General features: G+C 37.2%; 1 protein-coding gene across 6 annotated transcripts in view; it reads right to left on the reverse strand.

The window, feature by feature from the left end:
• Positions 1–75: 75 nt before the first annotated feature.
• Positions 76–27,916, reverse strand: part of PLEKHH2 (pleckstrin homology, MyTH4 and FERM domain containing H2) — a 58,115-nt gene continuing 30,274 nt past the window's right edge. For 3 of the 6 annotated variants that reach the window (XM_038131366.1, XM_038131368.1, XM_038131367.1), the window contains 19 exons: positions 27,103–27,239; positions 25,965–26,075; positions 25,616–25,702; positions 24,940–25,098; positions 24,594–24,674; positions 22,246–22,425; positions 21,343–21,451; positions 21,127–21,239; positions 18,804–18,983; positions 16,728–16,825; positions 16,083–16,260; positions 14,304–14,459; positions 12,858–12,955; positions 12,344–12,485; positions 11,464–11,609; positions 9,777–9,906; positions 8,814–8,900; positions 6,978–7,115; positions 76–5,707 (listed from right to left, as the gene is read on the reverse strand). In XM_038131366.1, coding sequence (XP_037987294.1) covers positions 5,525–5,707; positions 6,978–7,115; positions 8,814–8,900; positions 9,777–9,906; positions 11,464–11,609; positions 12,344–12,485; positions 12,858–12,955; positions 14,304–14,459; positions 16,083–16,260; positions 16,728–16,825; positions 18,804–18,983; positions 21,127–21,239; positions 21,343–21,451; positions 22,246–22,425; positions 24,594–24,674; positions 24,940–25,098; positions 25,616–25,702; positions 25,965–26,075; positions 27,103–27,239 — 2,513 coding nt within the window. In that variant the 3' untranslated portion in view covers positions 76–5,524. Of the gene's footprint in view, positions 5,708–6,977; positions 7,116–8,813; positions 8,901–9,776; positions 9,907–11,463; positions 11,610–12,343; positions 12,486–12,857; positions 12,956–14,303; positions 14,460–16,082; positions 16,261–16,727; positions 16,826–18,803; positions 18,984–21,126; positions 21,240–21,342; positions 21,452–22,245; positions 22,426–24,593; positions 24,675–24,939; positions 25,099–25,615; positions 25,703–25,964; positions 26,076–27,102; positions 27,240–27,916 lie in introns of those variants that run through there. The other 3 variants (XM_038131364.1, XM_038131365.1, XM_038131369.1) reach the window with 2 other exon arrangements.

Raw genomic sequence — 27,916 nt, forward strand, 5'->3', positions numbered from 1 at the left:
TGAAACGAGGCCTGAGTAGTTCCCGCTCCCTGTGAACTGCTGTGTAACACACAGTAAGTGTAGTTATTTTACAAAAATTATTTTGTAATGATTTTATTGTCCAGCGGAGGGCAGCGAGGGTAGGTGAGGGACTGGAGCATCTCTCTTAGGAGGAAAGGCTGAGGGAGCTGGGCCTCTTCAGCCTTGAGGAGACGCGGCTGAGGGGGAACATCACCAATGTCTGTCAGCGTGTGAAGGGAGGTGTCAGAGGATGGAGCCAGGCACTGTCAGTGCTGCTGAGCAAAAGGACAAGAGGCAATGGGTAGAAAGCATAATCCAGTCTCTGCTCAGTGGTGCTGAGCAAAAGGACGAGACAATGGGCAGAAACTGATGCACAGGAATTTCCAGCTGAACATGAGGAAGAACTTCTTTACTGTGCAGGTGACTGAGCACTGGAACAGGCTGTGCAGAGAGGCTGTGGTGTCTCCCTGACCGGAGGTATTCAGGAACCAACTAGACCCAATCCTGAGCCATGTGCTCTGGGATGACCCTGCTTGAGCAGGGAGGTTGGACCAGATGACCAACTGTGGCCCCTTCCAACCTGACCCATTCTGGGTTTCTGTGACTTTGTAGTTGCTAGGGGCATACAAAGTAAGACACTGTAACAAACAGGCTGGATTATTTCAAATAAGATTATCAAAAATCAAGTCAAAAAATGGTCGGCTTGGATTAGAAAGTAGGATTTAAATGGTGCAGTAAACCAGCAGGATGACCCTGAGTATGAAATGGGCATGGGATGTAAGTGAGCCCAACAAGTTTAAAGTGTCCTACAGAGAAGTGGCCCAAAATCCAAGATAGCAATTACAGCTCTCTTCTGTAGCTGAGGAGCTGCTTTGTATCTGGAGAGTGGAGACAGGAAAACATGACTAAAATCATTCAGTTACCCATTTGATCAAAGCCAGGAAAATGGCCTCATTCATAATGATTAACTCAGATTTCATTTTACCTGTTCCTTCTTCCTTACCCAAGGAAGGCTGAGTATCCTAACACTGACCCTAAGTAATGTTCATTCTTTTAATAAGATTATTTTTTTCTAAATTTAGCTTGCATAATCACTCAGTTTTAGTTCCAGAAGCCTTTATATAGCTATTTTTGTTGTTTTTGATTACTTCCAGGTTTTTGCATGCAAATTATCAGGAATTTGCTAACCTCCTGTGGAAACCATGGTCTTACTAATTAAAATCCAGAAAGAAACTTAATTATGTAGTATTATACAGTGCAGATCATGATGGTGTCTGTCTAAGTGCATTTCTTTAATGAATTTTAGTTCAACAGAACACTTCTGATATCTTGGTATATATATGAAGCCAGTGCTGATCTGTAATCAGCATCTACAGATAGCAAAATCCCTGGACAAAGCTGCTCTTGCTCTGCCAAAGACAGCAAAACCATGGTAGGAATTGCTCCTGGCACTATGACCTATGCAGCCATTACTGCAACAACGAGAGTATAAAAAGCAAAGTTTTTACAGTGATTTACTCGCTGTCGGAGGTGGCATATCTGGAAGATGCTGCAGTACAGATCTGAGCACAGTAAAAGTGTGTACAGTTAGTAAATGCACTAAAACCTAATCTGGAATTTAAATTGGAGTTTTCAGTATTTTATATTTCAACTGTGTTTCTTTTGCCCTAATAAACTGTGAAAAATACAACACACACACACACAAACTTCTTTTTCCCCTAATTCAGTATTACTGAGTTACTTATCATCTTGGTTAAAATTAACTCAAACTAATGGATTGCACTAAGCTGTATGGACTATTAAAACTCTACCTAAAGCTTTAAGTGGCGCATTCCTTTACACAAGAATGATTTTCTTCCTTCAGGAACCATTAAAACCTAGGGAAACTGGTAGTCTGACAAGGAACTTCAACACCAAATTCCTATCAGCCTTCTTTCATAGGGAAACATATGCTTTTATTTCAAATTTAAACAAAATTTAAATATAAAAACCAAAACCCATTAAACTTAGGGATTGTATTAAAACCTTAAAGCTTTATCCTTTGCCTGGTGTGCCACAGGAGTAAATGGGTCTTGCTTCTAGAAATCAGCTGTTTTCTTGCTAATACTGCTGCTCAAAAACTGACAAGGCAAAGTGAAGTTCAAGTAATACATTAATTTACATTGCATTCCAAACAGTCTTTTCACAGCAATGTGATTGTTTATCCAGACATTTGCCAGTGATTTTTCAGTCACTGTCAAGCTCAGATTCATTGATGATTTACACAGATTGTTGATTCTGACCACTAACTCAAAGCAAGCATGAAAGGTATTCTGAAGTTCATGGTAGAAGGTAAAGTCTCCTTGCATCTGCTAACATATTAATCCTATTAATCCCATCCTGCCAATATTTTTACAACCTAGGTTCTGCAAGCTTTGAGCATAGGAAGTTTTCCAGTGACAGTCCCAGAAGCTGCTGCTCATTGACAGCTCCCACAGCATCACCACTGCTGAGGTGAGAAAGGTCAGGTTCCTACCCAGGCTTTAGTCATGGATTAGGTAGCACAGTATGAATTTCTTTGGTGGATGACTTAAGGTTAAGACTGAGCTGTGGATCACTCATGAAGCTTGGGCTGGTGGGGAAGGCAGAACAGATTATCTGCTTGGACTGTGAAATTTTCAGCCCTGCTGTCTTGCATTGTGTGGCATTCTTTAAGTAGCCGTGGAGCCTGATTACTGTGGAGCAAGGCCCTGAGATATGCAGAGCTGTGTTTGGGAGTGTGCTTGCACGTGAAAGGTACTCCACTTGCTGACCCTGTTACCTTGAAGGGAAGTGTCTGCTGAGGTTACTGTCGCCACAGGATCCTCACTCTTGCTAATCAAGCTGGAAGCAGCTCAGTAGTTTAACACAGGGTTGTCACAGTAACTGAGAGTGCATTTATTTCGTAAAGTAACACAACATTTCTGGTAGTGTGACTGTGTGGGATTAATGGTGACCTATAACGAGCAGCTAGTAAGGCTGGAAAGTCAGGCCAAAAAAAGGGGACTAATGCATGAATTGCTTCTGATTGCCATGACGTAGGGACATACTGCAGCAGCAGGAGCTCAACAAAAAAAACCCAAAGCAGTGTCTATAGTTTCCTACCCAAAGGCAGGCATGAAGGTCATACTCTGCTCGTAGACTCTACACGGATTTAAAAACAACTGTTTGTAATGTTGTTAATGAAATCTCCAAATGTGCACATCAGCTGTTTGCATTGTTTATCATGTTGTCTCAAAATTCAACTAAGTTTTTAAAAACTACATTATCAAGCTCCCTAGCGAAATGCTCCCCTTTTTTTCCCTTCAAATAACAGAAGGTGATCTGCCACATTCATTTGAAACTGGACAATTAGGAAAGACTACTAGTTGGACTATTCCAGGTTATCATAATTTCATGATTACAAGATGACTTTTGTGTTTGTAAATTGAAGTTTTTAATCATATTTGAGCAGCTTTATACTGTAACCTCACTGATGCGGTAACATGTTTGTAAACACCCTTACCCCTTCAAATCTGAAAGTTAATTATTCTGCTGATTGCAAAGGGGTGTTAATTCCTAAATGAATTACACCATGGGATCTGTATCACTTCCCGTGGGGTGCAGCACAAGAAGTAATGCCGTTGGTCTCTTGTAGCTCCCAAGCTGCTTCCCTGGATGATGGCAGGGGACTGGCTGCCTAGGAGGAGGTAAAACTTCCTGCTGCTGGCCCTGCCTCATGGAAAGAGAAGGGTCTAGTGCCACAACCACCACCAAAGGGTGGAAGTTACCAGGAAGCCCTTTCCACCTTGCAAAAGGGAAAGCATCTGGATATAGTATGTGAGTTGTTTGGTTGTAATTTTCAAGAGGAAGCACTGGCTCGTGGTACCATTCATCAAGTAGTGCTTGAGTCCTGTGCACTTCAGTAGCTGTTGGCAGGACTTTGAGAGCTTTCTAAAGAAAGCCAGCTTGCCTGTCTGCCTTTCCCCCTTTTAAGACCATGTTCTCTTCATGGCCTTTATCTCCCTTCCAATCTATTCTAATTCTTCAGGAGGATACTGTATCCCCTGCTTTTAAGAGCGGGCAAAAAGCTGAAAATACCTTTTCTCTCAGTATGAGCATTTGAAATGTTTAAAGAACATAAACCAGAGATTTTTCATTGTGAAATCACTTCAGTTTAAGTAATAATCAAACAAAAACCAATGAGGACTGGCTGTAAGGGATTAATGATCCATGATCATTAACATGAGCCAAAGTGGAAATTCTAAAACGTCCATGAATCAATGATTTATATTTGAGTACCTTCTTCATGGTTGTACCTGAATTATCTATGAGAGTATGGTGCTGATCCATTTCAGAGCCTGCAGAAGTGGTTTATTTGCATTGGAACAAAAAAGAAGAGGACTGGAAGAAAAACAATGGATGTAATTTCTATACATTTGACCTCTGTAGCACTGAGGCTTGCACCTGAAAATGGCAACTTGAAAGTGCTCCTAGGTCCAATAGTGCAGATGCAGCATCATATCTTCAGTGTGCAAGAACATTATATTAGTATTATAATAGGAAATGTATAGATACAAATTAAAAACAAGAAGTAAATATTATTCTGACTCAATGTATATACATTATACATATTGTACACGGATTTTAGGCCTCCAAGTTTACTCACAACATTTCAGTCAATGGTCTTCTGTGTTCTTCTTGTGTTTTGAATTGTGAATCATTCTTGCCATCTGTATTATATTATTATTCTGGATTAAAGGAGAAATTAGGTGCAGGGTGTTGTTTAACAAAACTGTACTAAATAGAGTGCCTATCCAATTTAGATTATTTTTCAAAAGGCTGGAGCAGAGAAGGTTTATTTACAAATTTACCGGACCAAGGCTGAAGATACGCCAAGTAAAACAGCTGTATAACAAAGGCTAGAGTGTATCATGAGAATACTCTTTAAATTTATAATAGTTACATGATGTGCTTATGTGTTTGGTTTTATTTTCCAAAGGAGAAACAATTATACACAATTTGTTCCATTTAGTCCCATGATACTTCTATTGCAAATAAGGATGGTGCCGGAAGTGAAAAGTATTTTGTATTTGACTGCTTTTCAAAACAAAAATTCCTTTTCAAAATGAAAGTTATAAAACTGGTCTAATTTTGAAAAACAAGAGATGAAGAGCTGAAGACAGTTTGGTCCCTGAGAATATATCTGTAAAACTGTAAAATCTATACAGTTTTTTCCAATGACACCTTTCTCCATCATTATAAACAGATGTGGTTTTTTTCTGAGCTGTAGGCACAAGCAACCCCCAGTCAATGATAACCCTTAAACTGACTGATCATCTTTCCAGTTCAGGCCATAGCTTTAATTTAAGGGCTACTCCTGTTATATGCAACTGAATGAATGTAAACCTGTCCACCTTCCTTTTGTTTATGGAGCTGCTTGTGCTCTACATCCTGTACATCAGAAGGTTTTCAGTCCATGCAGAAACCCTCTAACAAGGATGCATTATCTCGATACATAATCCTTTCATAACAAAGTGGGACATTTAGTTGGTCTGTTGATTGCAAGAAGTGGCTGGCTCCCCATCTCCTTGAGTTTCTGTCCACTTTGAGGTGCTAGTAATGCTGGAGCAGAGAGGTGATGAGCAACTCCTTTCAGCTGATGAAAGTTGTTAATGTAGCTGGCAATCAGTAGAGTGATCTCAAGAATCTATAACAGGAACATACAAAACTCTTTGAAAAATACAGTGATGTGTTTTGACTGCTGAAAAAATAGCTAACTTTTTAGCAAGTGACAAGCACCATCAACTGGATAAGTACTTGTACTTTAACAAATTGATGATGGGGGAAAAGGAGATAACTAATAAAGCTTTTTTTATTGCTCCTTCAAATAATGTAATGTTATTCCCATCAGGACATATCAAAGATACTTTGTCTTCCACAGTCTTAAATGATTCAAAGATGACTTCTTTAATTTTGAGAGAGATGTTGAAGTCCAAAAGATGACACCCTGAGAAGTTTTGCCAGAGAACTCAGAGAGCTCAAGGTGCAGGGCAGATGAAGGGAATAAAGACTTTGGGGAGGTTTTTATCATATTTTTTCTGTGTGACCCATACAGACCTTGCTGAAATACTGCACAGGTTGCCCAGAGAAGCTGTGGATGCCCTATCCGTGGAAGTGTTCAAGGCCAGCTTGGATGGGGCTCTGAGGAACCTGGTCTAGTGGAAGGTGTCCCTGCCCAGGGCAGGTGGGTCAGAGCTAGGTGATTTTAAGGTCCTTTCCAACCCAAACCATTCTGTGATTCTATGAGGGCACAATCTGAGGGGAACTTCAACATGTGTATTTTACTATGCTTATTTGTATGAAGAATCATGTTTTGAACCAAATTTATATGTGGATTTTTGTATTATTTCATAAATTTGTTCAAACTAACAGCAAAACCTTTCGTTTTTTGGTTTTTTTTGTTTTTTCTTTTAATATAGTCAGTCTTCCCAGTAAAGGAGATAATCTAGATTTAAAAAGCAGGACTTTTTTTTTTTTCTTTTTTCTTTTTTTTTCTTTTTTTTTTTTAGGAAAAACATCCTAGGATTTCTAAGAAGTGACTGGTCTTTCAGATGTGTTTTACAATTTCACTGTAGATCCCAAATGTACTTTTTGAAAAATCCTCTCTGGTGCTGATTAGGCAGACAGAGTAGGTTTCAGGTACTGTACGTAATTTCTGTCCTTATCAGCCTTCTTTGTCCTTCTATGAAAAATCTGGAATGTCATAGACAGGGACATGGAAAGAAGAGGAACACATCGATATTGTCACAGTTAGCTCTGACATTACTAATTATTTGCTCTCTAAAATCATCTGGCAAAAGCCAGTAATCTGAGCAGGCTGGGATTAAAAAAAGGTGTTTCATCTTTTACATCTGTTAGGATTACCCACTAGATAGAGCACAAAAGCAGATGGAAACTGTTTTAGGTAATAGACCAACCTTTGGCTTTGTCATGGCAAAAAGGTGTTTTTCAGTTGATTTGTCCTTTGTCTGAGCATTGTTAACAACCAGCATAAAATCATCTTGATGGCCTCCAAAAGTCATCAGGCTCTTATATGTGTATGTTACTGTCAGTCGCTGAAAAAAGGAAACCCCCAGAACAAAACACAAAGCTGTTAAGCTGGACAATACAGGAAAAACATATTATGACAAATTCTTCTTTTAAAAATATAATTACACCTATATTTTTCAATGGAGGTAGCCTCTTATGAATCTTGTAATTAACTATGAATTTTGGGATAGCTTCATTTAGACCTTCATGATGAGGCGTTTTCACTGTAGATGATAACTCTTCTAAGTTTGACCTCTGTTTCTATTCCAAATTCATTAGATAAAAGATATAAGCACATTCAACTCAGGTGTGTAATTCCATTTACCCAAATCTTGATTGACTTTGAGAGAAGTTAATCTTACAAATTCCACTTGAAATTGAAGCTGCATCTAAATGAATTAAATGGCAGAGTATGAGACATCTGAAGGAATTTAACTCCAGGTATTCTTTTTGTGCAGTGATAGGTTTTGCAAACATAAAAATTAAATTCTGTTCTCTTTTTTTCACATCTCTGATGAAACATAAATGCTCTTCATGGCTCCTCAGCTTTTCATCCCTCGATTCTTACTGTTCAGGGTTTAACACCACAATAATGGCCTTTGAGTTAAGATCAGCATTTAATTTATTGTTATGCCTCACATTAATTTGCTGCAGATGTTTGCATTTAAAATTCATTGTCAGACAACATTTGTACAATAACTGACTCAGTGTCCTTCCTTAGTAAATCTCTTTTTGTCCCAGTTTTGAAATACTATTATCTCTACCCATTGCAGCATCATTTCTGATATCCCTGATCCTTCCTACAGAAAATCCCAGTGTTCCCTGGAAGCTGAGCATTCCCTGAATGTCAGCTAAGGCCTGCCAGTATGTAACCTGGCAATGCCCTAGAGAAATGCCATAGCTCCAGGAGCAGTGTTTGTAGAGCTCTCTTCAGTCTGGTGCAAGCACATTTTGCTTGTTTCCTGAGAGCTGCTGTTTCCTCTCTTCATGCTCTTTGTTTTATTATTTCTTTGACTGCAAAGAAATGTAATGAAAAGGCCCATATCAGCACAATTATAAAGCTGAGATTTTAATTTTCTGATATTCAATATTAGCACTTGCTAATAGCAGCATGCCATTCTTTTTCTTCGCAGGATATAAATGAAAGCAGGGATCTTCTCAGGCATTGCTTTTTACACTGATTACGAGTAGTTTTCTATGAAAACTTGTATTGCAAATCAAAGAAAAATCTGAGCCTAAAATGACATAATTAAATAACACTGGGTTATATTACCTACTATTAAACAAAAATAATACAAGGAAAATAACAATCTATTAAAGTAACTGCTCTTTGCAGAGTGTATGTATTATGAATATTACTGGAAAATTAAGTCTCCAGGAAAAGAAAATTAATGTTATTGTAATAACATTACAATAACTATGGATTTCCTGACATCTGAATGATTAAAACATTAACATTTCATTAAATGATATAAAAACTGTAGCTGATAAACAAAAATAAATTCTGTGCAAAGAATTCATTACTTACTTCTATTATTAGTGCTACTGTAATGATGATAACATTAAAGCGTTTTAAAATGAATGAATTTTTGTTTTAAGAGAAGGACTAGATAACTTAGCATGGACAGCTAATGCCATGTATTAGATAGTATGGTGGTGAATCTCTCCAAATAATTAGTACTAAAATCTATCTTGACCAAATTAGAAATAGAAATTTCACTTACCATGGAGCTGTAATCCAGGATGCTTATTCCATCTTCATGGACAGCAAACCATATGAAGGACTTCTCAACTGAGGCTGGTGCTAGAGGCTACAAAGAGAAATATTCTTTAGTCACTACTTCAAAATGAGGCAATATGTGAATAATTATTAATTCTCAGCTATTACAGACCTCTCTTCATCCACAGTTCTCACTTCAGTTCCCTCTCAGTGTAAATTTCAGGAAAGGAATTGAAATACCTGCCCAAAGCCATGTAGGTGGCCAGTGGCAGAACAATGAACTAAAACTAATACACTTGAAAACTACCCTGGTGCTTAGTCCAATAAAATATTAGTAAAATAGTCAGGTGTCTTGCAGTTTGTCCACTAGCTCATATATCTAAATACACAAAGAATAGAGTGCTGAAAAGCAATTATATATATACGCATATATATTTTTACACACACACACACACATGCGTGGTTTACCTATTAAAACTGAAGGCATGAGGTGACAGTTCTGTTTAACAGGGCTGTTATTTGAATCAAAAGAATTAAGGTACCAGTAGTTAAGAGAAATTGAGAAGGTGCCAGCATAGAAGGGAGTGCTCTAAGTACCCTTAACCACATTTAGTCCTTCTGCAAGGTTGAGCTTCCACAGCCAGCTAATGATACCTTTTCAATGTCTGTTAGTTGTCAGGTAAAAAGAGTCTACACCTAAAAGGCTACCTCAAACTAAGACAGACGGAAATGGAAACACAGATTAATAATGTAAAACGAGCAATGAGAGTATTGGAAAGTTACTATTATGATACACTTAGTACTATGGCTGTTATATTTCACCAGTCTATGACTTAAAAAGTAATTTGAAAGGAGGTTCAATCAGCTCATGTATACACAGTTATTTTTAACAAAATTTACTATAATTTGCAAATTATATTTATATTTAAGCCCCTCCTCCCCAATCAAACTCATTAAAATGTCTCACTTTTGCTGCAAACAATTTAGCCCCAAAGAAAGGCCATTTCCTGGCCACGGTGAGGTAAATGCGCACGCAGTCTGCGGCGCTGTGCCCACGCAGAGCCATCCATCTTGTCGACAGTCGCTGGCAAAGCTGTCTGTTGAAATGAAGGATGGAATTTACTTACTGAAGGCAATTCCAGTGCTTGCCCACAGCAAGTTTAATGAGCAACAGAAGAATCGATTTCTTAAAATGGTAATTTCAGTTAATACAAGGACTATCACTAATACAGTATTAAATAAATCCAAAATGTCATTTAGTATTTTAATGCACTTGAAAATTATGAAGTATCTTCTAATTTCTGGAACATTATGATTAAATATTGATGTAGCAGTTGCAGCATAAAGGCAGAAAGTCTGGGACAGCTTTTGACATGTCTCTACAGAGAATCAATGTACCTTTATCAGTACTCAACAGCTATGTCAGCTGTCATTCCAAAAATCCATCCAGCTTAGCACATATCTTTACCTGTGGCTAGTAGACACACTCCCTTTTAGTGTGTCTGGACACTGCTACTCAGAATGCTACTCCTGATGCACAGTGTGTTCACACTGGGGCTTTTTTTCTGGCTCCTTTTGTGAATGTGTGACTCCTTGGTGAGTTGGTTCAATACTACGGAAAAACTGATTCTCAAAAAACCCCCAGCTCAGAATACCTTTCTAGGACACTGGCCTGCAGGGATGACTTACCCAGCAGCCATAAGGTTATTAGATGTAGCCCAAGAAAAGGGAGGGCTAATGTGTAGTAAAGGGAGATCCAGCACTTGCAGCTTTGGTCTTACTGTTTATGAAGTCAAACTGCACGCTTAGCAAAAAAAAATACAGGCAATAGGGCAGGCACAGAGTGATTCTTGCCATGCCACAGATCTCCAGCTCTGCCAGCTGGTAGCGTAGGACTACTTAAAGAGTTCAACAGATGTTTCACTTTTCCTCCATGAGTTAATCTAATCTGAGACCTTTTTCAATTTGTTCTTTGAAGTTAATTGCATAAGTCTGAATGCCCCACTGGCTTTTGAGTATGTAATAATGTTACTATGTTCATATAATAATAGCTTTAAATTTTCTCAACCTGAAAATTTTCTGTACTGAAGAACATTTCTATGATGTTTACTGGACTTCAAAACAGCTGTATCACTGATTTTGGATAATTTATAACACCATTCTACTCATTTTCATGTCAGTAGGTGTTGATTTATATGCCTTGTAGGTTATTAATTTTAAATAAAGTGATACCTTACTAGTAAGTCCACTAAGTTACACATTGCCAATTTGACTGGCTGCCAGAGATTGCACACTAGAATAACAAACAGATCACGTCCTCATGTCCTTTGCTTCATAACTCTTCAGTTTGTGCATACTCAGACCTCGTTTAGATTTGCTGTGTAAGAAAAATAAGAATTTCAAAATCGCTGGGTTTTGTAACACTATGTAGTAACTGCTACATCTTTTGCTGGAATGTGTTATTAATGATGGTTCTTTGTTTAGATTAGAAATGTGCAGAGGAAATGAGTTGTTTAGATTAGCAAGAAAATGAGTTTCAAACACGGGTTTAGGCAAATATAGCTCAACAATACATTATTCCTGATGACAATTTAAAACTTCTTTGTTTCACTCCTAGATCTTTAGAGAATACGACTCAAAAAACCTCATCTCACCTTAACTGTTCATCTGAACAACCTTGCTTGTATCTCTTAGGGTAGAATCTCTCCAAAACTTGCTTTAGTGTTTGGTTGGACTTGGATTGGGAAGTGACTTGCCCTGCTGGAGTTGAGAAAGGCCGTTCAAAATCTCCAATCTCTACCTAAGGGGAAGACCATTAAAAAAGTTTTTTGTTACTCTAGAGTAATTTTCTAGCTGGATATTATGAACTATCTTCTGATCTGTTTGACCAAGTATAAAAGAAAACATATTTGTCAAATAATGTATACTTTTCACTGATAAAAAAGTCACACTAGTGATTTTCCCTTTCTTATTTTGTATATCTACCGTGGAAAAAAGTTAAATATCAAACACAAATGGTACAGACATAATATTACTTCTGCTCTTAGATTGCCATATCTCCAGCTGACACAAATCAATTTACATTTATTGAATAACAACATCAAATTACTTTCTCAAAACCCTTCATTTGAGCTTTTAATTTTAAAAAAATAAAACATCAAGACCACGTCTAGTAAAGGACTCTGAGACTTCCATTGAAGAGCTGTTACTTTGGAGAATTAACTTGCAGAAATCATGGAAGGAATAGTGAATGAAGAAATGGTACATGGTTACATGATATTAAATGCCAGAGGGCCTTGCTGTGCAAGAGGGAAAGCACAATTTAGCCATACTGGTGCCAGCAGCAGCAAATGCTCTAAAGCATTTCCACTCCAGTTAAGAATTGCCTTACACAAAGATCCCAGCCCAGTCTGTTTCCTGCATGCTCAGATGTAAAAGGTGAAGGTCAACTGAGTGTCAAGCAATCCTGGATCAGTTTGTTTAAGATTTTCTCCTAAAAAACTGTTGTGTGAGTTATCCGTGCATAAAGATTACCTGAGCTAAAAGGGCTGTCAATTCCATTGCTAATTCTTTGTTTACAGGGAAAAGTCCATTGACTATTTGATCATTTGTCTGATACACTAGCAGCAGCTTCTCTCTCTCTGTCTCCCCATGAACTTGAACTGAAAAATAAAGCCTACAGAAAAGACAGAAAGTTATTAAATGAAGAAGATACGGAAATGCATTAGCCCTGAGGATTAGCAGTATCTGCTCTGAATGTGACATGTTTATTTCAGCAGCAAAACACATTAGCAGAGCAACCCTTGTACTTGAACCAGTGGGTAAATATTTAATGTCAGTCTTCTGACTTCAGTGGGGATTTTTTGCAGCCCTGGTTACCTCTTAAGAACTAAAAAAAGGTAACTCTATTTAAAAAAAAAAACACCAGTTACACCCATTTACTATTTCTGTTGCAAGCTTCAAGTCAGCCAGTGTTTCTCAGATGAAGAAACTCAGAAACTGAAAAACAAATCTCAGGACAAGGCAGAGATATACTTGCTAAACAAACCTGTTTTTGTAAGTAAGGCGGACAGTCCTTGTGCCTTCACATTTCCCAGGGTGTTGTTCTTTGGAGGCTTGCTCCCATTTTGAAATAATGTCACAGATCTAGAAGGAAAGCAATACTAAACTGATTTGGCACATCTTCCTATTTGAAAACACCTTGAAAAGAAACTGTCAACTTATTTTAATGTCCTCTACCTATCACCTATTAGATACATACACAGCTTGAATTTTTAAAGTCACCAAAGTATAACTTTACTTGTATTTCTTAGTCAAAGTGTTTAATAATTAAAATTTTTTGGTTTTGTTTATCCTGCAACACATGCACTTCCTTTGGAAACAAGCCATAACATGGAAAGGCCACGTACTTGATTTAGCAGCTGCCAATGAATGTGTAGTAACACAGAGTGAGTTGTTATATAATTAATCAAATGCCTTTGATCTCTGCCTTCTCCTTCTAATACATGCCCAAGTTTTTTAGGTCCTTTCGCATGAAGTTTGTTAAAAAATGAACCAAACAATCTGTATAGGTTGGTGGGTGGGCAGATGGAGAGGAAGTAGATCCTAGGACCCCAACTTCATGTCACCATTCCTTCATAAAAGAGCCTTCCTGGAAGCAGTAATATGAGTAGTTTCTAAAGTTACAGTTACCTAGAAAATAAGTACATCTTTTATAAATTTTGCTTTCCATATGGCAATTTTTCTGATTGTGTTGACGCCGCTTGTTTATCACCATGGCCAGGTTGTACCACACCTTGTAACTCAAAAGTGCAGCTGTGAACATTGGCCAAAGGGTGCAAAAAGCTACTTGGTAGAAATACAAAAAATTAATGATTCATTAGTTGTTAAAAGATTTGGAAAGTATCTAGTATTTTACTAAAGCACATATTATATTGCATTTTGTCACTCTTTACTGCTAAGAATTTAATTCTAGCAATAGAAGGAGCTAAAATTTAGAATTCAGGACAATGGCAAGCCAAAAATTGGAAATTTCTTAATCTGAGCCTTAAGCTTATTCTGTATTAGAGAAGGAACCTTTTTTTTTTTTTTAATTTCCCAGGATCTCCACCCCAGTATCAATGACTTCTTGGACCTCACATGGTCATCTTTTGGAGCTATATCAGAAATGTTGACTGAAATCTCTAAATCCATGTTTGACTCTAATGCTCCTTAGTTTTAAAGAACTGTAACAGCTTACTTTTTGTTTTTTAACACAGCTGTTACTTCTCTGAATAATATGGATCTCTTGGAGAAGGCTTTTAACTATAGTTCACTGAATGAACTTCAGCAACTGAAAAAGTGATCTTTTAAAAAAATCTTTCCTTTCACATTAAGAAAAAAAGACCGTTTTCAGCCTGAAAAATGTTTTCCTTTACTTTGTCTGAAGAGATCTCTGTCAAATGAAGATACTTTATTTTTTTATATGCACAGCCCATTAAAGGCTTTTGTTTACCTTGATGTTTCCTTGAAGACAGTGCTCTATATCCTTGCCAGAGGGATCATCAGAAAAAAGTGCAAATCCTGACTGAGCTGGTTTCCTCATCCCTGTATCTTGGTTCAGAGTGTTCAAAAATTCCTCTACTGTGGTAGAGGCATCAAACCCAACAACCTAAAAAAGAAGGCAAAATGTATTTTGCTAATCAAAGTCATACTCGTTCCCCCTTTAAATCTAAGATTTTGAAATGTAATACTTATGGAATAATGGTGGAACTGTAAGACCCATTTCATCCATGCCTGTAACTGGAAATTAAAAATTGCCATAAAGGGCCTGAAAAAGATTTCCACATGGGAAGAATGTTTAGTGGAATTGGTTTCCTTGCACTTGTTACACTTGGAATTCTATTACAGAATTTGTATGACAGATAGCAGTCTAATATCTGAGCTTTTTGTGAAAAACACCACTCGAGAAATGAAGATTATAATTTCCTATAACTTTCAATATAGAGCAGAAGCAAATGAGATCAAATTTTTCATCATGTGCAACTTTAGAGGGATATCAGGTGACTGGCATTTCTAAAATAGTTCATGAATGTTGCTTTGTCACATTACACAGGTCAGTAATATACAGAACCTTCTAAATTTTACTTCCCCAGATATGAACTTTTGTTTGCTGTGTCTTGAAGCATTTTAGCAAGAGATGGCAAATAGCTTCTTTATATATAACAGTGGCTGATGTTCACTTAAGTCTGTATTGAGAGTGTTTTCCTGTATTTGACATGCTGAAAATGTTTTGGTAAAAAAAAAGTCTTGAAAATGCATCATGAACTATTGTTTGAACTTCTCAGTGCCTGGCATTAAAATAAAAAAATCTGATGACTCTTCAGAGATTATTACAAGATTTTTTAATACCACTATAATTGTTATTTGCTGATCCCACTGAAGTAATTTATGTATTTAATTACAATTTTCTTAGCCCTTGTAACTATACAATTTTGGGCAGTAAATAACTAATGAGCAGTTACTCCTTTTCTTCTCCAAACTTCAATTTTGAAACCCTTTAGGATGATTTTAAGGATGTTTTTTCCTGTTTTACTGCGCTAGCAGTAAGCAATTAAGAAACTTAGATGCAAAAAATGTAAAGTACTTCTGTGACAATCTGAAATTTAAAAAAAATTGATATAGCTTTGATTTCATATAAAAAGTTGCTTTCTATCTAGGAATGCTATGAATTGTTAAAACTCTTCTCAGGCATCTCTCACAGCTGGAAACATAAACCAGGATGTGAAGCAGCATGCTTGGAAGCCCATGGAATGCTTCCTAGGGGCTTTGACTAATGATGTCCCCAGAGAGTTAAGAATGAAGCCATGTTTGTTCTGTAACAAATATGGTTATCCTTCAGGACTGATAATGGGAATTACAGCTGTGCTTCCAGACCTTCACTGAGATATTTAACTTCCAAGATGTCTGATGAAAGGAAGTGGAATTTAATACCTTTCCTTTTCCTTCAGTCTAATTCATTCATCTGGTGGTCAGGTTAAATAAGAAACAGAGTTTTGGCAGTTCTCACTCTTACAAGGTTTTACTTTTTTCTTTCTCTTCAAGATTTTACCCCAAACTTTTACTCTTAGTTGATCAAATCAGATCACAAGTGCTTTGTGCCTGCCATTGCTGGCACTGGCACAGGATGAAACTTGAACCATGTTTACCTTACTCTTTTTGATGTACTGCTTCGTGTATATGCTGACAGCAGGGGGTTGGGAGAGCTCAGATTTCGTGGCCTGCGTGACATTACCTGATATATGCCATTCATGAAATGAACTGGAATACTGAAGGGCAGGGAATGGTGGTAGGGATTTCTCAGGAGAGTGGAAAGGATTTCCATTCTGGAAGGTCTGGCTTCTCGGTCTCCATTCTGCTGGGTCCGTTCTACACAGCGCTGGCAATATATAGCGTATTTCCCAAATTCAGTCCTGTGGCAAAAAGAGAAATAAGGCAATTCCTGGGCACTGATTGAAAGGATAGTAAACTGTGAGTGAACATTTCTGCAGAGGACAGACGGGAGGAGCATGCAGACTTCACTCTCTGAGATTTCCAACACATTTTTTTACACGTGGAATTAGAAAGGGAATTAGTCTACTGAGACCAGCAGAATTGTGCCAAAGATGAACATGGCTCAGGGTGTGTTGTGTAACTGCCATATTTTGGTTTTCACAGTTTTGCAACATACAGTCAGAGTATGCACTGCAAAATATTGGGTTTTTAAAACTTGTAACTTCCCAAGTGATACACAGAAGTAACGTACCATATTTTAGTAGCAATTCTACTCAAATTAATTTAAAAATATACGTCAAAAGATCTGATATATTACAAGAAAGATTGAAAACTAGGTAATTCAAAAAGACCAGTTGACTAGCTGGGTAATAATATTCAGGCACACCTGGAATCTGCATTCTTCTTCAAGTGAAGTTTAAGAAGCCAAAGGAATGGATGCTGGGGCAGGAAGAGTCCAACACAGAGGGCCAAGAGCTGCAAGCCCTGAATAAAAGGAATACATTCACTGTTTTAAACATCCTACAACATAAAACTTCCTGCTGCGGCTGCTGGCCAGCAGTGCAGCTTACTGTGCCAAGTTGAGACTGCTGAAATAGGAATGAAAAAAACAGAGAAAAAGCTGAGTAAATAAGCATATCACCTCATTGAAAGGCCCAATACTCTCTGTCTATTTACATGTGTACACCAAGTTTCTTTTGGGGCTGGAAATGGGAAAGCAGCTGAGTTTGTATAAAAAGCAGTTAATACAAAAGAAAAGAAATACTTAGACTGCACCAAGCATTGTGATATGAGGACAAGCCTGTGCAATTTTAATTCAGCTCTCCTGTTACACATATTATGAAGCAACACATATGACATTTTGTCTCCTACCAAATTTACAGTAACTATTGAAAAAAACAGTAATTCAATATTTTGGTATATTGTTGTTGCTCAGTATGTATTCATTGGTTTCACTTAATACAGAGTGCTCTCATGTACCCTGATATACACTTACTAACATTGCAACTAGTTTTCTCACAATCAGTATATCAATGCTTCACACTAAGGTTTAAAAAAACAGTGTTTCTCTATCTTGATTTATCTGACTTGTCTGGTATTAAATAAAATTTGACAGCACTGGCACAGATACTCCCTTTTATCAAATATCTGTACTTTGATGGAGGATAGCATTGGCTCTGTTGAAGGTATACACTGCAGTAGAAGCAAGGGCAGGAGACTGCAGTGGGAATTTAGGACTTAAAATACTTAGTGTAAGGCTGAAAACATTTTAGTGCATGTATTAGCTCTTGACAATCATTCCAGGGTGTTAGGTAGGTGTTAGCATAATAACAGGGTGTTAGGAAAACAACAACTTATTTATCTTCATCAGAGGGAAGGCCTTGCCAATGGTAAGAAGAGTACCAAAGAAGAATTATAGTAAGTTTAAATTCCATCAGCCATACGTAGCTTCAGTGTGTGCTTTGTGAATGTTTTGGCAATGCACACATTGAATCATAGAATGGAAGGAACCTTAAAGATCATCTAGTTACAACCCCCTGCATTGGTCAGGGACACCTTCCACTAGACCAGGTTGCTCCAAGCTCAATTCAACATGGCCTTGAAAACTTTCAGGGATGGGGCACCCATGGCTTCTCTGGGCAGCCTGTTCCAGTGCCTCTCCACACAGCAGCCATCTCCCAGGTACAGGCTGTTTCTAGCTAATAGGTATGCTGCTGGCCATGTGCTACTTTCTATGGTAAGAGAAAAGCATGTCTATTACAGAAGCCTTGATATGGTAACTTCTTTCTCATTTTCTGATCAATATCCTAGTTCTATAGGCATTTCTCCATCATAAGTGTAACATTCCAGTTCTGTTAATTCTATGCAAGCTCCAAGTACTGGCTTTCCTTTCAATTCCAGTTCATTTCACATCTGGATTAGGAGTGAATAGCAGGCAGTGGACAAAGGGAGGAATTTCATGTATTAATAATGTAGCATTCAGAGTGAATGCAGAGCAGCATGGCACACAAGAGGGGACATCTATCAGAAGCCCTAAGCCTTATCTGATATTCCACTACACGACACCACGGCTTTACTTCACACTCATTCTCTCATTCACACTCACTCAGTGGAGTCATTTGCTATGTGGTTTAGCCCACCAAGCTTCCTGAGGCAGCACCTCTCTTAGGAAAGAAGCAGTAAAAAATAATTAGGTTTCTTACATTCTTACTTAACACTTGACTTGAAGACAGCCCATTTTATATCTACCCTTTACAGACAACATGGGCAGAGATATATTCTACCACCACATACACATACTTTGTTGGACAGCATCAGCTTTGTTTCAGGAAAACACAGCAGCAGTGAATTTGATCTCAACTCAGCAGATGCTGCAGAAGAGCAGAGCCTCTTTACCATCCTAAACACTGTGTGTAGTTCCTTCACTGCTGCTGAAATCACTGCCATTAAAATACTGGGTTACCTGTATTGGTCCTGCCTGGTTTTGTGGATGTCGACGCCTGGTCTGTTTAATAAGTTGGCAACAGATCTCATTTTGAAGTTCAGGATGTGTGAGGCAGATCTGCAAAGCACTTTGGGCCAAAGATACATGGTAATCAATGGCAGGAGAGTCAACTGCAGCATTTATAAACAACTGGCAGGTCTAGATATAAAACAATAAGCAAGTGAGTTTACATACAAGGGAGCTTCACCAAATCTTTAAGATATTCTGTAAATCAAAAGTGTACTTTAATTGAAATCACAATTAGTAAGTTTACCAATAGACTTGGAAAACTCTGCTGGTTCTGCAAAAAGGGGTGAAAAGGGGCCAGAATAGATGAAAATCTATACAGAGAGACTTGAGATAAAACACCCCCTACAACCCATGCTTTTCACTCTGTATCTAATAGAGTGAAATGTAACAGGAGTTGGAACAATTGTGGTAGCAGGCAAGTTTAAGGACATGCTGAACGCAGCTCACCCCGCTACAGGAATTAGAAATTCAATGTCTACAGCTCTCAGTGCCAGACAGTGTAAAATGCTTCTGTAAGTAGTGAGCACAGCATGGCAGCAAATACACAGATAAAAAATCCCTAACTCAGAGCCATTGATTTACATCTTGGCTTTCCATGGTATTTTTACTGTAGGTTAAGTATGACCTTGCCTCTACCCAGTACTGTCTCAGGAAAGCCAGCATTTGTTGTGCTGTGTTAGAAGAAAGCATATATATCAATTGTTGCATTTACTGTATACAATAGTTGAATTTTTAAGGGATATAAGCAAAAATACAAGAAGTGGATGGAAACCCAATCTACTTCTAGTCTATTTTTATCATAAATGGGATAACTGAAACATGATGTGATCTGTTTCTAAATTCCCTATCTGACTTCTAAGCTGTTTTATACGAGGTTGCAATAAAGGTCATACAAGTAATCTCTAATTTATTTACTTTAGGCAAGTGTCTGTGATTTGAATTAGGTCTGAAAAGTGATTTCCAAGTAGATGTAAATTTGTTTTTATCACAGAAGTACACTTCCTTGTAAATTTTCATGCTGCAGGATTGCAGAAAAGAAGATGGATGTACTTCTTTGAAGTGCTTCAAACATCCCAGAGAAACAAGCTGGAAAGTTTGCCTTAAAGTGTCCATGATGAAACATCCGGTGCTTGTCTTGAATTCCTCTCTAGATCTGAACCATAACATCAAAATTCTCCAGATAGCTGATGCTTCAGGGAATTTTTTCTTTAGACTCATCTAAGTTTTGTGGAGAAAGTTCATTTATCCAACCTCTGTGCCTTCCAACTTGTAATTTATTTCACAACATACAGGCAAAGGAACAGCAAATTTTATCTTGCTGCTGAATTAGCCTTTATAGCCTGGAAGCAGGTTAATGGCATTGCACATACCCCCTCTCATAGGCATCAACTACCTACCTGGCCTTCAGCTGGAAGCTGTAAGGCACACAAAATTTCTAAAGAACCTAGCTGTGGCTCAGTGGTTGTGAACCAGTATGTGTCTTCTAATCATAAAGCATTTTTAGTAATCATAAAGCATTTTTACCACACTGGAACACATATATATGTATGTGTATTTTTAAAGATCTGTGAGAATCTTTAAAAGTGGACTCAACTCTTGTGAAATACTTTTAATAATTTTTCTATGGAATATTTTCTCTATTTATATTACTGAATAACTGCTCTTTTAAGAATAGCTACTTCATATGAAGTATGAAGTATTTTTCTATTAAAAAGAGCAGTACAGTCCCTGCTTTCTATCTCAGTTTTAAATAATCCATAACTTGCCTAAACTTAAAATTTACTTTCTTTTTCTTCTGATTTTTAAAATATCTCCCAGATTTAAATGTATCTACAACAAAACTTCTGCCTATGATTTTTTCCCTGAAACTAACTCAAAAAATAGTATTTCAGATACAGTTTTCTGAATGCAGAGATCTGTCCATGCTGTTAGATTCTTTGGACCTATGAACTTCAAGGTAAAATTATTGTCACTCATGATGGTCATGGATTTCTCTACTAACTTGCATTTTATCAATAACTTATCAAATAAGCAGGAACACCAAAAGCTGAAGCCTAAACTGCACCCTCACAACTAAAGGTTATCTTTACATTGGAAGTGATAGTCTTTGGTGAGGTACTAGGGGCACATTTTGCTGCTGTCTCTTAGTTACCTCCACTGAAGATAAAAAAAAATCTCTTTTTTCTTATATCTAGGAAGCCAACTAACAGCCATGCTTTAGCAAAGAGTTAATATAGACAGTTAATAAAAAAGGCATCTGCTATGGTTTTACCTTAAATAATTTAATTGCTTCAGTTTGCAAGGCTTCTGATGGCAGTGTTGTAAGAGGGGAAGTAATTCCTTCTTTGCTATGGCAAAGGGTAGGATGTCTCCAAATTTGAGAAGCTAAACGGATAAAATATATACATTTTGCAATTAATTCAGTTCATAAGTACATTTACTAAATAAGCATTGGAAGATCAGTATGTTGAAATAAAAATAAACTTACAGGCATCACCTTCCACATTCAATAATTTGCAAAGAAGTTGTTCAAACTCAGATCCAACATTTACACTGGTACTTCCAGCTGCAACTGTCAGATGATAGAGCCACGTGTCCTAAAGCAGAAAAACATAGCAGCTCACTCGTTCTGTGCTGGAAGGAGCTGCTTCATCAAGATTCTGCTCTCAACTTAAAACCCTACCATGAGCTCCTTTTGAAGCCTAAACGAGTTTGCCTTTAGTTGAATAAACACACATTCATGGTCTCTATGTTACAAATACTAAGCAAGGAAGATTGGACAGGGCTCTCCAAAAGTTTTTATCGTCAGAAGTCATGTCTAATTATCAGGGCATTCTTCCTTTCCTCTTCCAAAAGTTTACATAAATAATTTTTTATCACTGTCAGATCCTGCTAATCTGGGGTAAGTCCAGAAAGCAAAATGAGGTCTACAAGATTTCTTGGAACAATGAAGCAACAATAATAAAAATGGTTTTAACCCAGCTTCTCAGTGCTCCTTTACTACAGTAGGGCAAGTCTGTGCTATGTTAGTCTTGTCAGTGAAAATGGACACCAGTACCCTTTAGCCTCTCAGCTACAGCTCTGTCTACAAGTTACTGTATGTGAGCAAAATTCTCATTACAGCATAAGTAGATGGTGCATAAGACATTCTTCACCACTACTTATGTAGGCAAGCCTGCATATTTTTGTGTATTTTAACAAGGATTACCTACACTAGCATTGATTTGCAGACAAACTCTGATCGATATTAATAAAGCAGAACCTTCTCCTTATGACATCAAAATACAAGCCAGGTAACTTGTAGCCCTTGTCCTCCTCTTGAAATATTCATATCACAGCACCATACTCATAGATGTGCTACTGAAACTCAATAAAAATATCCATTTATTACCTTCTCGTGTTTGGATCCTATAAGAAGATAAGTTGGTCCTTGGTCTTTGGGGTGGATAACAACAGTGTAATGGGTTGATAATAAACTGCGACCACTGGCTTCGTAATCTTCATCAGAATCACAGGATCTATCAACTTCTTCAACCTTTGCCTCAAAAAGCTTGATTTGACCAAGAGGAAACTAAAAGTAAATATCAAAATTGGTGAAAGGGGTAATGTTTATTTCAGTGCACACTGATTTTGTATTATATATTACTATATTTATTATTATACACAATTTTTTCTTATTCTGCAAATAGAAATTAAAACGTGAACTACCATCTGTACCCATTTGTATTTACTCATTTTCAGTCCTGCCAAGGAATGTCAGATAACCCAGATGTTGCAGAGAGCAAAATGAGACTGATATGTGCCAAAGTCTGAAAATGAGGTTTTCAAAAATTCTTTTCCAGATCTGCCTCTGTATATAGCTAATGCAATAAATATATGTTAGGGTGAGAGAAGGCATTCTTCAGAGTTCCCAAACCTGGTTCCAAGCAAAAATTTCCAAGCTTAGAACTTTAATTATGATCTTGTTATTTTAGAGGACAGGAATGTATTGTTGATGTATATGGTTTGTTCATACTCTAAATTCAAAAGGTAAATTTTTTGTGTGATAGACCTTCTAGTTGGTTTCTTTCTCCAGGCTGAGAGAACACAGAGCTTCACTGCTGAGATGTTTATATAGTTAGCAACATTTAGCAGAAAATATTTTATCTAAAAAAGCCATTCAAGAGGAAATTTTCACAGAAGTAATTATTTCATAGCCCTTATCAACAGGAAGCCTCAACAAATATAAATACAGCATGAAATCTCTTCACAACTGGGTGACAGAAGTGAGAGAGGCTGACTGGCTGCTCTACACAAAACTCCCTCCTTTCCCACAGCACCACTGGTATGGATTAAAAAATGATGTGGTGATTTGTATTTTCTGCAGTGCTTCTGAAGCATTCAACTTTTTGAGTAAGATAAGATTCTGAGAATCAAAAGATGTCATTTCACATGTAAGTAGTCAAGATTGATTTATTCACCAAGTTTAACTAAAACACAATTGGCTGGCTTTTTAGTTTGAATTCCATTTTGAAAGGAGGTCAATTAAATGGACTCCGTTATTGTATTAACCACTGCAGATTGTGTAATTTATTTCTGCACAGCCACAGTCAGCTACAGAAAACATGATTTTAATTAGCATATTGTTGAACATGAGAAATAAAGTAGCTTTGGAAAACTTTTCATACATCCTCTGCTTACAAAAGCTGAATTCTCATTCTCTTCCAAGTTAGGGAACTCGTTTCAATTTGACTTTAAAAGGGCAGCTAAACTTCTTCCAGATGTGAGGGAAATATTCATAAGAATCCAGTAAAATTCTTCACTAAAGAGCATGCTAAAATGCCCAAATATTCAGTGGTAAAAAATGTATAAATTCAGATATGTTAAACATAGAGATTTTTCCCTAGGAGAATTTGTAAGTTAATTTTAATGTCTCTGTAGGATGAGCTTGAGATTATACTCTAGCCAGTTGATTCCCAAACCCTGTTTTACATTGTTTTAAAGAGCAATTAAAATAAAATATTTTGATGGATGGTTACTGCTATCTTATTCATACAGTTCTAGAAATGGGGTTTCGTTGAGGTTTAAAATGGCTATAAAAGGAAAGGATGACAAAGGGAATAACTGGCTCTACGCAAAACTATGAATTACTGACTCCAGTGTGATTCTTTTCTTAAAACAGAAGTACATATATGAGAATTTCTACTGATTTTTAATAATGGCTAGTGGACTGTTCAAAATCCTGTTTCCAACCTGCCTCCATTAAAAAGATGTTTCTTGGTGACAAAATAAAATGCCTTGGGAGCAATGGGACAGGTGAAAGTCATGTCTAGGAAGTGTCCTAGCTCTTGCAGCACTGTGGACGTACAGTGACATACCAGCAAACAGGATTTGGAAGTCAACTGAGGGACAGAAAGAACATTTAAATTCTTGAAACTTGAAGTCACTGCCCACTGCAAGAGACATGAGAAAGGGTCTGTTTCCAGAACTACATGACAGCAGGGTCTTTTCTGATGCCTGTCAGAAAGGGACACCTGAACTCCAGGCAAACCAGTGCCCCCTTCAGCTAGGAATAACATGCATAATATGTATCACATCCTGTAGAAGGAGATCAATGGGTGTGGTCTGGACTGCTGGCTATTAGACAGAATCTTCCAAGTTGACAATCTGTGTATAATACCAAGGCTAGCTGTACCATAATAAAGCTGTAGGTTACTGTTTAAAGTCTACATTCTCTGAAGAAACAAGAAAGGGACCTACCTTGTCTTCTTGATTACGGAAATAATACAAAATTTTTCCAACTAAGGTACACCAAACCCTTTTGGAATATCCATGTTTCACCTGTAATTACAGAACATCAGTAATAATCACAGACAGAGAAATACCGACTATTTTCACCATCTCTGAACTTTGGTGATATTGGGAATGCATGTCTTGGTTCAAATTCCTGTCCACATCACTGGATATAAAATTAAAACTGTATAATTCTATTAAGGGCAAAAGAATCAGAGCATTAGATGAGACACTCATCTAAAGCACAGTAAGGCGACTGTTGGCCTAAACAGTGTTGGAAAAACGCATACTGGGGGAAGAGGTGTTTTCCTACCTTTGTAAGTAATCCTTTCATGGTTGGCTTGATTTCAGACTGTACAAAGAGTGGGCTGGCAGCCTGTATTTTAAGAACATTCTGCAGTACTTTGATCCATTCCTCCAAGATGTTGGGGGAATCTGCAGTCAGGTAGTATGTTCGTTTCTCTGTGGTCAGCTGTGAAGTAACAAAGAGTCTTGAGCTTCAAGAATTGACATATTTGACCCCACAGTGTGGGATTTGTAACATACACCACCCAATGTAGCTCCACAACTTCAGGGAGTTTATCTTCCCTGAAGTACTTTTTAGTAATGAAACATTCCATGACCAGACAGAGCAGAGATACTCATTCTAAACCTTTATCTGGGAAGTTCCAGGACAGCAAGTTGAGAAAACTCAATTCTCCTTTCAGACAAATGAATTCTCTGTACCCCAATGGCTGACTCCACGACTGCTCTCTTTATTTCTATCCCATATGTGATGATCTAACCTTTGTGGTAATACAAACAAGACTCCAGGTAGGCCTTTTTAAATTTTCTGTCACTGAAACAATTCTTTGGTTTCAAATGAAGGGCACTGATTATTTAATTCCAAGTCCACACTTGGACTTCCAGTACAACAGGGACTGGAACAAGGGGTTGGCTTTGGGGATGGAGGGAATGCTGAAACACCGACAGAGGAGAAAAGCAAGCACCTGAATTGTTTGTTTTCCATCACCCCTTTCAATGTGGCTGGATGCATTTAGCTCAATTTGACCTTGAGGCTTTCGAATAACATCACTCTGGTATGGAAAGAATGGAAAAAGAGTATTTTAAATCAACCAACAAACAACAATAAATTAATATAGGACTAATTTAAACATTAATCTTGATAAATACTTTCTAGTTAGACATTGTGTACCTTGTACACCTCTTGAGGAAGTGACTACTGAATCACTCTCTTAACAGCTCAGAAACCAGAAGTGCATTTTTTTTCCTTCCAGCAGCCTTAGATTACCAGTAAACAATCAAATACAAAACAACAGGTAAGTTACATGTACTTACTGGAGATTTGTAATACAGCAATTCACCTCCTTTGAGCACAAACCACCGTCGTTTCCAGGTCTTTACTTTACCACCCATTTTTAACAGATATCCAGATTTTTCCAAAGGTTCCTGGTTGTTTGGAAATTAGATAAAAAGTGGTTAGACACACATATATACCTCTGCCCCTCAGAAATAGGTATAAATACACACACAGAGATATATTAATGACTTAAAAGCATGCTAAATAATAATTACAGTATTTGATGAAACTTTTAATCAAGGACAATGTTTTTACAAGCATCAATTAAGACAAATGTCATGCATGTGGGATAACTAATGAATATCCCTACTTACTGTTATAGTACATGAAGGAGAGTAAGTGCCCCGAATATACAAAAGAATGAAGAATATGATGATTTTACTTTCTAGTTGTTTATATTAAACAAGGAGCAAGATGAATAAAATATAAATGTATTCTTTCTTTCCCACCTCCAGGGCACTGTAATTCTGAGCTCCTCACAGACAAACCTCTAGTGTGTACATCTGCAGAATAGAGTTCACAGTCTTGTTCTGTGAAGAAAGCCTAAAATAATCTTCATCAGCAGATGAAGATTATTGTATGTTAAGACACTGACTACTAACACAAGCCATTAAAAGCTCCTGGAGGCTGATCAATACCTCATATTTGGTTTCTTTGGCCTCTCTTCACATGTTACTCTACCTAGGATTTCTCTAATGTTTTCCCTGTATGAGGAAAGGATAGAAACTTATTACTGCCCATAGATTTCCACTGATGACTTCAGCTCCTTCTTGGAATGCCCTTCTATTCACCTAACTATTCAAATAATAATTTTTAACTGTTTTGAGTATTTCATATGCAATCTGATAGCAGACCTGGTTCCAAGAAAGGAAATTTCAAGTAATTTGAATTGTATTCTGGAGTTGTTGAACTATTTTTCCTTCATTATATAGGAAAGCTTAGAATTATCTTCACTTTCCTTCACTAATTACAGTCTTACTTGGCTAACACTTTGCTGTTTGTATTTATAAGTCTGTGAGTCAGCAAGACCAAATGAAAAGGTTTGGTAGCTGTCTTTGAACATAAATATACACACAGTACCTCAAATGCACTTCTTCACAGGACTTCAGTACTCACATTTTTTCCATTATCACTAGATGAGGATGAGGTCTTAGGAAGTTTCTGCTCTGGCTCTGAACAGTCTGTATCTACTGAATATGCATCTGGAGGAATAGCATAGTCACTTTCTGAGGTCACAGAAGACAGAGATGCACCTGTGGTGAAAGATGAAAGAGAGTTCTTTATATATATTTTTTTTTATTATTATATTAGAAATAACTGAGAACAGAATGGCCATGCAGAAGAAACATCTTAATAGAATCTGCAGGCAAACATAAATATCAACATAAATCCATCAGAAACCAATTTTTTAGAATATCAGCACTCTGAACTATTGGCTAATTCTCATTTTATTCATAATTAAACAGTTAAAGTCCCTTGTAAATAGAACAACAAAAAAAATGTCTTCTGTATATTATCACCTTCTGTTACATTACCACAGCTTCTTTAAGGAGGGAGTTAGTGCCATGAATCATAATAATTGTCTAGAAAAAAAAAACCCAGGATCTTTAATTAAACTAAGCAACCTTCCCCCTGCACTTTCTTTCACTATAGCATCCGCATTTCTCAGGCAACTGCCTGTGTACTAAGAAGTCATACTGAACATCAGCTCCGTGTTGAAGCTGTAGGTGACTGTGTTTTGCAATCAGTATGGATTTGTATACCAAGGTTTTCTAAAAGTTTGGTTTTCATATTTCAGGGGGATTTTAGAGTTTATTAGCTTTAATACTGAATAAAATGCACCCTGCTTTCAATTCTAGTGGATCAGTAATAAAAATTCAAACTCCTCCCTCATTCATTACAGAAATATTTTCATGCATGTAAACGTCTT

This window comes from Motacilla alba, chromosome 3 (assembly GCF_015832195.1).
Source record: "Motacilla alba alba isolate MOTALB_02 chromosome 3, Motacilla_alba_V1.0_pri, whole genome shotgun sequence".
Lineage (NCBI taxonomy): Eukaryota > Metazoa > Chordata > Aves > Passeriformes > Motacillidae > Motacilla > Motacilla alba.